The sequence below is a fragment of the Plectropomus leopardus genome, chromosome 8 (genome assembly GCF_026936395.1).
Source record: "Plectropomus leopardus strain MGB_pleo_1.0 chromosome 8, ASM2693639v1, whole genome shotgun sequence".
Taxonomy (NCBI): Eukaryota; Metazoa; Chordata; class Actinopteri; order Perciformes; family Serranidae; genus Plectropomus; species Plectropomus leopardus.
The window spans coordinates 33,066,309-33,076,030 of NC_142183.1; the positions used below are offsets into that span (position 1 = coordinate 33,066,309).

General features: G+C 41.6%; 1 protein-coding gene across 1 annotated transcript in view; it reads right to left on the bottom strand.

The window, feature by feature from the left end:
• LOC121948570 (matrix-remodeling-associated protein 5) overlaps positions 1-9,722 on the bottom strand; it is a 42,822-nt gene that overhangs the window by 4,443 nt on the left and 28,657 nt on the right. Inside the window, exons 8-15 of the mRNA XM_088081387.1 lie at positions 7,762-8,030; positions 7,363-7,648; positions 7,035-7,235; positions 6,269-6,787; positions 5,988-6,159; positions 3,552-3,815; positions 3,290-3,416; positions 2,862-2,942 (exon numbers count right to left, since the gene is read on the bottom strand). Coding sequence (XP_087937513.1) covers positions 2,862-2,942; positions 3,290-3,416; positions 3,552-3,815; positions 5,988-6,159; positions 6,269-6,787; positions 7,035-7,235; positions 7,363-7,648; positions 7,762-8,030 — 1,919 coding nt within the window. The remainder of the gene's footprint in view (positions 1-2,861; positions 2,943-3,289; positions 3,417-3,551; positions 3,816-5,987; positions 6,160-6,268; positions 6,788-7,034; positions 7,236-7,362; positions 7,649-7,761; positions 8,031-9,722) is intronic.

The window sequence follows — 9,722 nt, forward strand, 5'->3', positions numbered from 1 at the left end:
GCTCCGAAATGAGTGTCAGAAGATTCTGTGCTCAGCACGGACCCATGTGAAAAGGGCACGTATCGGACAGAGAGCTGTAGAAAATGGTGCATGGCTCAATATTTGGGGCAAATGTTCTTGTTTGTTTAGGTCTACAGTTAATCAGCTGGTCTGATGTTCTGTGCATAGCCTATTGTCTATGAATTGAATTGTTGATTAAATGGCTGTTTCTCATATAACAGACGGGCCCATCTTATGGAAGCAAGTTTATGACTGGCTGTCTGTCTTCAATGGAAGTGCCATCAGGAGAGGGTCGAGTTGGAAAAATTCTCAGAGACATTCATCAGCCGTATCATGATTTCCAACAGCAGGTAAACAGAATAACAGGCATTAAGCGGAGCAAAGTGCTGTTATAATTGGCCCCTGTGATGTTCCTTGTTGTAAACATTTGTGAAAATTGTAGTCTAATGTGACAAAGATGGAACCTTCATTAATCATAAAAATGTAGCCTACATTGCTCCGTTTAATGTCTGTTATTCTGTTTACCTGCCGTCGGAAATCAGTCATGTTTTAATTCATTCATATTTCAACTTTCCGTTATTTGATCCTGATTAACAAACGGGATTTTGAAAAACAAACAAATTTTAATTTATTTGTTTTCATTTCAAAAAGGAAAAAACAGAAAATGACCCGTTTTTTAAATTTAATGTTTTTTGACTCTCAATTGAAGATTAATTAAACAAATGATACTGAAAACATGCAATTAAAATTTGATTAATTATAGAAATTTTGCAATTAATCGCAATTAACAAAATTATTCCCTTGACAGCCCTAATTTCTATACTAGTTTACTTTGCATTTATTTAAATGTATAGCCACACAAATTCATATCTTTATATTAAAATATCTGGACACACTTACAGTCCTTACATTTATACATACAGCAATGAGCAGAGAGAAAAGACAAAGGAATGAAAAACAGGAGAATAATTCCTGTTTTTATCAAATGAAGTCCAACTGCCTCATGTACATAGGAAAGAATCCAGTTGTAGAAATCCAAATCAAAGTAAAAAGGGACGCTGATGTGAAAGTGCCCAGCTCGACACCAGTGCTCGACTTTCCAGAGCTGTAAGGCACATGAATAATGCCAGGATTTAAAAAAACAATGTGGCAGCTACACAGTGACTTTAAACTAAGAAACTGGTGGAAATAAAATGTTGGTTGGAATTATTTGTACATAGATTCTGTCTGAAACAGTTTAAACGTGGTTTTAAACATCTGAATTGGCTCATGTGTGACTAATGTATCGTGGCAGAAACAACATCTCACGTGTCTCGTAGGATGAAAAATCTCGTTGTGTCTTTTCCATGACACCTTGTGGGGATTTTTTTTTTCAATTAGTGTCCTCACATGTGCTGTACACTGCATTCTGTCACACAGAGCTCTAAACTAACTGCTGTTAAATTTCTGGGTGATTTAACATTGTTCTTCAGATAACTTTATGTGTGGGACAACATACATTGCCTAGGCTGTTCAATTCAGTCGATTAAAATACTTGGAAAATTTGTTGCAGATAAGTTTTCTCTTTCAAAAGTCAAACACATTACTAAGATAACATGAACACTGTTACCAAAAATGCTTTTATCAAAATCTAGATGTTTAAGTCTTCTGTCTGTGTTCACCACAGGCTTTATATAAAGATGGACGACATGACAACTCCTCAAAGTGAAGCCAAAACACCTGGATGGTCTCCTGGTGGCTGGCTGCGGTTTAGGTCATAAGGCCCGCCCCTCCATGTTAGCAGAGTAAGTACAGTTTTGTGCTTTTATACTTTTACATCTGTCTCTGGCGTCCTTAATATGTTGCTGTCTCTGTTGAGCCGTCTTTAGTTTTTAGAGGCCTTAACAGTGGGAGTAACACGATGCTTTCTGTCACTGAAATCAGTTCTCATCACCCTGATGTTTGTTCAAGTGATCCTTTTAATGATAAGTTTGATTTTAATGAGTTATTTAATTCTACAAAAAGGGGATTTCCTGCCATGATTGACAGCTGTGTGAGCCAATAAGTGTGCTAGTGTTCAATGGTGCTGCTTGCAATTGGTCAGACAGGTGTTTTTGCGGGAACTCTACCACTGCGGAGACCGCTACTGCGCAGACTCCACCTCCGAAAGATGTCACAAGATGGCAGCCGCCTTATCCGGAATATTTTAGCTTCACTTCAGCATAGCGGAGGTAGCCTGTGTGTTGTCCATTTTTATTTGCAGTTTATAGTGTTCACATACAAAAATACGTTTTTGAGTTTTGATTTTATGGCTGTGTAATTTGAAAAGGGTCGCTCGTAGTGAAGAACTACTAGATTATTAAAAACAAACCTTGCAGTTTCCTGCTCAACAGAGCATTTTGGCACCTTTCAACCCATTGTTTTGGTAATGCAGCCTGCAGTCACCATCCTAATCAACCTTGGTTTTAGCCATGAAGAAGCTCTGATAAACCCACTGTACTCTAACTGCCCAGCACCAAACAGCAGACAGACAAAGTTAGGAGTGGATTGAGACCAAAACAGAAAACAAATCCAAATGGATGGTAATGTTTTTAGCTGCAGAATGTTTCAATAGGTAACTGATGCTAATACTTCTGCTATACACACATAGAGCGTTAATATATCAGTGCTGTGTCCATGCCCCCAAAAGGCCAAAAAAATCATTAATGCTTTAATTACGCTTTTGAGAAATCAGACCTATATGTCTTATCCTAACATTATTGTATTCATCATTATAGATTCACAAATTTTAGGGAAAAAATAGAACATACTGAAAAAAAAACTGATATAGAAAAGTTCACAGGCTACATTAAATAATCTCTGAGCAAGCTCCCCAAATTTACCTGGAAGTTTTCTCCAAAGGTGACCCTGGTCTGTGCAGTCCTCACATGCTCAATTCTGGGAGGGGTCATTAACACCTCCAACTGATGAAGGAAATACATAAAAAAATGACAAAATACATAAAACCTTTAGTGTGAAAGTGACAGCTTGGAAAATACAGACTTCAGCCAAGTATTGATCACTCAACCCTGCTGCTACAGCTATTGCCGAACCCATTTACAGAAAAATTTAAATCCTATTTTTAATGCCTTTGATTCTTTAAGGTAAAGACATGTTAGACGTCTTTACAATATGACTTTGACACTCACTAATAAGAGAGGGATTTTTAATGAACAAAGAGTGTTCTTAGCCAGAAATGAAATGAAGACTACTGGAAAGAAGCTGGCAGCAAAATGAACCTGCCTGAAGTCGTTATCTGTCCGGTTCATACCTGGAAGAGCTCCATGTCCTCCCCATTGGGCCGCTGAAAGACACACAGATAATTTCCACCATCTAGCTCTGTTAGCTGAAGTATCCTCAGAGTCCCATTATGGAAAACTTTAATTGGTCTCTCCGGACTGCAGGCAGATAGGGGAGAGAAATGAGCCTGATATTAAAGCAGTCAGTGATGTTGAATGGAAACTAAAACATTTTAATGTATTGATAATATGATCAATGTTGTACTGATTCGTACATTTATAAAAGTAAGTTACCTGTATCGATGTTCCATGATGGTCTTGGATGGTAGCTGCCAGATGGTCCCTCTTGCTGATCCGATAGATTCTGGACAGTGGAGGTAGACAGCAGAACCATACATAGCTGTGACAGAGTGCTTTCGGGATGGCACTCCATGGTGGTGGGTTGGAGGGACAGGAAGAGGAGGAGGCTGGTGGGAGATGGAGGGGGAATCTGCCCTCATCTCCAACTGCACAGTTCTTTTGGCAATGCCCACAGCATTAGTGGCCAGACACTCGTACCTGTGGAGGGATTAACAGCAGCCTTGACTTGCAGCTTAGTATCTAAAATCAAGTCAACAAAGAATTTTTTATATGGCCTAATAACTTTGAGTTAGTATTTGAATTGCTTTTAAAAGGAATACCATGCTTTGCCTGAAGGTGCAAAACTTCACCAACTTCATTTCCTGCCGTCTGGACTACTGCAACTCACTCCTTTATGGTTTCAGCTCCACCTCCATTAATAGACTCCAACTAGTCCAGAACGCAGCTGCCCGACTCCTCACCTGCACCAAACCTTGGCACCACATCACCCCAGTCTTAAAAAACCTTCACTGACTCCCTGTCTCCCACCGGAATACCTTCAAGATTCTCGTCCTCACCTTTAAAGCCCTTTAAAGCCCCTACTTTTGAGGACAGAGCCCTCTCCAGGGCTGCTCCCAGGCTCTGGAACTCCCTCCCCCAAGTGAGTCCCTCGCCCAACTTTCAGTCCTGCCTCAAAACCCATCTCTTCTCCTCTGCCTATTCCTAGCCCCCAACCCTGTTTCTTCTTTTTGTTTTTTTCAGTTAAAAAAATACGCTATATAAATCCAAAGTATTATTATTATTATTATTATTGTTATTATTATTATTATTATTATTATTATTATTATTATTATTATTATTATTATTATTATTATTATTATTATTATTATTATTATATTATTATAACAAATCTACTATTGCTGCATTAGTGCTGCCCCCAAGGGTGGGTCATGGTCATCCTGATACAATTGCGGTTAAAATGATTGAAGGCCAATATAACTGTTTTTTAAGATGCTAGTGGGCACTGAGGTTTTGCTAAAAATCATGTACCAACCACATCAGCAACGCTTATTGGGAAGGTGATTAAATAAAGCTGCAAAGTTAGGTTAAATTTTGGTGAGGGAACAACTGGCATGGCAATTTCCACAGGGGTCTCTTGAACCCTCACCTCAAGATATCTGAATGATGGGTTCCAGTGGTACTCCCAGTGGAAGTGGGAAAATAAAAAAAAATTCTGCCTTAAAATTGACCAGGCCTCCCAGTAATTGTTTTGCTCCTTACAACCAATGTTCTCCTTCAAATTAAAGCTGTATATATATATTTTTTAAGGAAAAGAACACCCTATTTGAAGAACAATAATCACTGTGGAACTATTAACTTCAGAGGTATAAGTCTTTGCACATCACATAATTAGTAATATCCATCCATCCATCCATCCATCTATCCATCCATCCATCCATCCATTTTCTGCCGCTTATCTGGGGTCGGGTCGCGGGGGCAGCAGCCTAAGCAGAGAAGCCCAGACTTCCCTCTCCCCGGCCACTTCGTCAAGCTCTTCCCAGGGGCATCCCAGCTGGGAGACATAGTCTCTCCAACATGTCCTGGGTCTTCCCCGGGGCCTCCTACCGGTGGGACGTGCCCTGAACACCTCACCAGGGAGGCGTCCAGGAAGCATCCTAATTAGATGCCCGAGCCACCTCATCTGGCTCTTCTCAACGTGGAGGAGCAGTGGCTCTACTCCGAGCTCCTCCCGGATGAACGAGCTTCTCACCCTACTGTATCTCTAAGGGAGAACCCAGCCACCCTACGGAGAACGCTCATTTAGGCCGCTTGTACCCGTTTAGTAATATTAACTGTAAAATAGTAAACTAAAATATAACTATTTGATTCCTTAACTCTCCGTATTGATATAGTTTTCAACTATATACTTCAACAGCATAACAGAATTCCTGGTATTCAGTTATAGTTTTTGGTTTTGTGGTGCCACTCAAAGACCTTCAGGGGCTCTATCTGGCCACCCTAATTAAAATTTCTGGGAGCACCATTGTGCTTTATGCCAGTTAAAGTCAGTCAGTTGGTTGAAAATTTACAGTTGGTTGGTCCTGAATTTAAATATGCAGCTTTGTGAGGCTGATGGGAATACCAATAATTTTGCAGGTATTTGGTCAACCAAAGTATTGGACTAACCCTAACCCATAAAGCTTTGATGAGAAATCATATGTAAACTGAGGGGAATATTAAGCCAGGTTAGGAGAACACATCCTGATTTAACTAGGTATGTCAACCAAAATGAGAACTTTGACATATGATACAAGCATACATATTTAACCAGACATCTGACAAGTGCATAGACAAAAAGACTGAATCATAATCATAATGCATGTATCATACCTCCCAGCATCAGCTGGCGAAATACTCTTCACATACAGCGTCCCGTTGGGGAAAACAAAGAGCCTGCGTCCAAGAAACTGTGATGGCTTGACATGGACGCCTGCTGGGAGTGTCCATTTCACAGCAGGCACTGGTTCGCCCTTCACAGAGCAGTGGATATACACACTCCTGCCTGGTTTAATTGGATTTTATTAGTTTAGATTATGAACATACTATTGTATTTCACCATCCCTATGATGACGAAAACTTTCTGGTATGGGGAATTTAGGGATATACTATACCTGGCTGAATGACCACAGTATCAGTCGCTCCTTCACTGATGCTTGGAGGCAGAGCTGCTACATGCAGATGATAAGTTATTGTATCAGCACCCGCTGCATTGCTTGCGATACATTTATAGTCCCCTTTGCTGGAGAAATTAAGAGAGTGAATTTGAAGGGTTCCATTTTGAAGAAGAGATATTGGTGAAAGGGGAGAGTGAACAGTCCCGACTTCACGTATAAACGTCCTGTCGGGAAGGATCCAGGAAATTTGGGCAGGCGGTTTTCCTGAAGCAAGGCAGTCAAGAGACACATTTTTTCCTAAGTAGGCTGCGATCTCTGTGGACTCAGGCAGCTGGATATTGGGTGCCTGAGTCTGGACAGCTAAGGTGATGACCATGCGATCAGATCCAAAGCTGTTCTGGGCCGTGCAGAGGTACTGGCCTCTATCCTGAAGCTGAATGTTCTTAATAACAAACGTTCCATTTTTGAAGACTTCAAAACGGGGACCATGCTTGGTGTTGGCTGGGATAGTGGCCCCTGAGGAGGGAAAAGAAAGGATATGAATTCTGAATCATGATTCACATGACGACTGCATTTGAACATTTCTGTCTCTGTCTTGCCAGTGATAGTCTCAAAAAAGATACAGGCAGCTATTACCCGGTAAGATGTATGATCTGAAGCAACACATAAACCTAGGACTGTCCCATTTTCCTACATTCTGTAGTTTTTTTGTCATTATTTCTTTCATGTCTTCCTCTTTTTAAAAAATGTTTCTCCTGATTACCTGTGGAGACTTTGGTCCATGCAATGTTTGGTTCAGGGTTCCCTGCTGCTTTGCAAGGCAGGAACACATCACTTTCCGCTAGTACTGACACACTAGCTGTAGTAACTGTGCTAATACGGGGCTTCTGCCCACCACTTCCAGCTCCCCACACCCATGGGAAAGGAGGTGCGGCTGTGGGCCGCCGAGAGCTGATTCGTCCTGCTACAAAAACACATTAATACAACAAGAAATGATTTCATTATGACAGATTAAAATATCTAAAATATACTGCCCATTTTCCATTATATATACTGGTACATAGCATATGTCGTTGCACAAATGTGCCTACCTCCAACAGGCCACCGACCTTCATACAGAACCCCAGGGGTGGTAGGGTGGTAAGGACGAGGGGTCGGGATGAAACCAGAGAATGATGATGATGAATGTTTAGCAAAGTTTGGAGGTTGCAGATTGTAAGTGTCAGAAACAGTGGGTGCTGGTGGTTTGGTGGTGTAGGGTTTATTTGGAGGCAGAGCTTGGGGTTTAGGTGTAATGAGGGATGGAGGATTTTGGTAACTAATGCGAGGTTTGGGTGTTACTATCCTTCCCAGCTGAGCGATACGATCAAGTTGCGCCTGGAAAAATCAAAATGTCAAATTATTCTAGTATTGTGTTGAATACAACACAATGAGATCTGTAAAGAGATTGATCACATTCTGCATGCCCACAAAACTATCTGTCATCATACCTGTCTATATCTGTTTCTCAGCCTTGATAGAAACAGTTGGTCTCTGGTTTGGGTCCTGCCATTCACATGATGATTTTGATGATGGCGATGATGTGACAGATGAAGGTTAGAGAGTGTCACTCTGGAGTTTCCTGTTGTTCCAGACACTGTAGGTGTGGGCTTCACTGTTTCAGCTGTGATCTCTGGTCGGTTGGTGACAACTGGGATTTGAGCCCAGGGGTGAGGGAGAGGCCAGGGTCTATGCGTGGGCACAGGGTTTGACCCAGGACCTAGGAGGGAAGGGAAAAACTTTGATAAAAACATGCATTCCAACCAGGATTAAATTGACAGGCCATAACACCAAGACAACTATTGCACAATTTAAGAATTAAGAATTTTCCACCTAGGTGGAAAGAAGTTCAGGATGTGGTTAGGCCCACAAAGGCTTCTTCGGCCCCAGGGCCTAATGGAGTCTCCTACCGGGTTTATAAAAGTGCACCTGACATCCTTACGTTTTTGTGGAAACATCTCAAAATTCAATTCAATTCTCAAAAAAGAAACAAATTATCCCAAGAGCATGGTTCAGGGCAGGGGGTGTCTTCATCCCTAAGGAGAAGGAGTCCTCAGATCTTAGCCTTAGTAACTCAGAGAGATTAGCTGAGTACTTAGAAAGGAATGGGTTAATAGACCCGACTGTGCAGAAGGCAGGGATACCAGGTTTTGAAGGGTGCCTAGCACATACAAGCATGATCTGGCACCTGATTCAGGCAGCTAAGAGGGAGAAAAGAGACCTGCATGTAATATTTTTAGATCTGGCTAATGCGTTTGGTTCAGTGCCACATACCCACATTTAGAGTACTTTTGAGTATCTTAGGGTGCTGGGAATAGTTGTCAACTTTGTGAAAGCATATTTTCAGGACATTAGATTGTGTATAAGTATGGCAGATTGCACAACAGGCTGGCAGAGGCTACAGATAGGTATTATGGCAGGGTGTACAATTTCGCCATTAGCATTTACAATGGCGATGGAAGTAATTATCAGGGCTTCCGAATGAGATGTGTCTTCCACCAATTAGGGCTTACATGGATGACATGACACTAGTAACTAGAACGGTGCCATGTAAAAAGAGGCTATTAGAGAAGGTAAATAAAAATCTCAAGTGGGCCAGTATGAAGATCAAGCCAAGTAAGTCTAGAAGTATTTCATTATGTAGAGGGAAATTAAATGATAGGAAATTTATCATAGATGATGAGGAAATTTCAACAATTAGGAAAAAGTCAGCGAAGAGCCTAGGTAGGTGGTACAATGTGTATTTGAATAATGATGAGCAGGTTGTGCAATTTAGAAAAGATGTTGCTGAAGGACTAGATAGAATAGATGAGTCAGGACTCCCAGGAAAGTTGAAGTTGTGGTGTTTGCAGTTTGGGTTATTTCCTAGGTTAATGAGGCCACTGTCAAGTGCACCAAGGTCAGGGTAGAGCTGTTGTTAGCCGGGAGTAAGGATGTAGTAGTTAGGACTGTGGCTCTAAATCCATCCAAGGGGAGAAAATGGAACCCAAGAGTGGCAGTTCAGGATGCAGAGGCTGCGCTTAGGCATGCAGAGATAGTAGGTAATGTTCAATTTGGCTGGGGAGGCTTGGGGCTTGGGCCATGCAAACCTGTGTGGAACACAGCAGGCCCCAAGGATAGAAGAAAACTGGTAGTGGAACAGGTACGTAGGCAGGAGGAGACTGTAAGGGGTGCTAAGGCAGTGGCTCAGGCTAAGCAGGGTCAGTGGTTGAATTGTAAAAGTGTAGAGAGGAGGGACCTTAGCTGGAGGGACCTGTGGAATATGGAGGACAGCCACATTAGATTCCTGATAGGGACTACATATGATGTGTTGCCAACCCCTCAGAACTTGAAGCTCTGGGTAAATGGTGACCCATCATGCCCACTGTGTTCAGGTACTGCAACCTTAATACATATTTTATCAAGCTGCAAA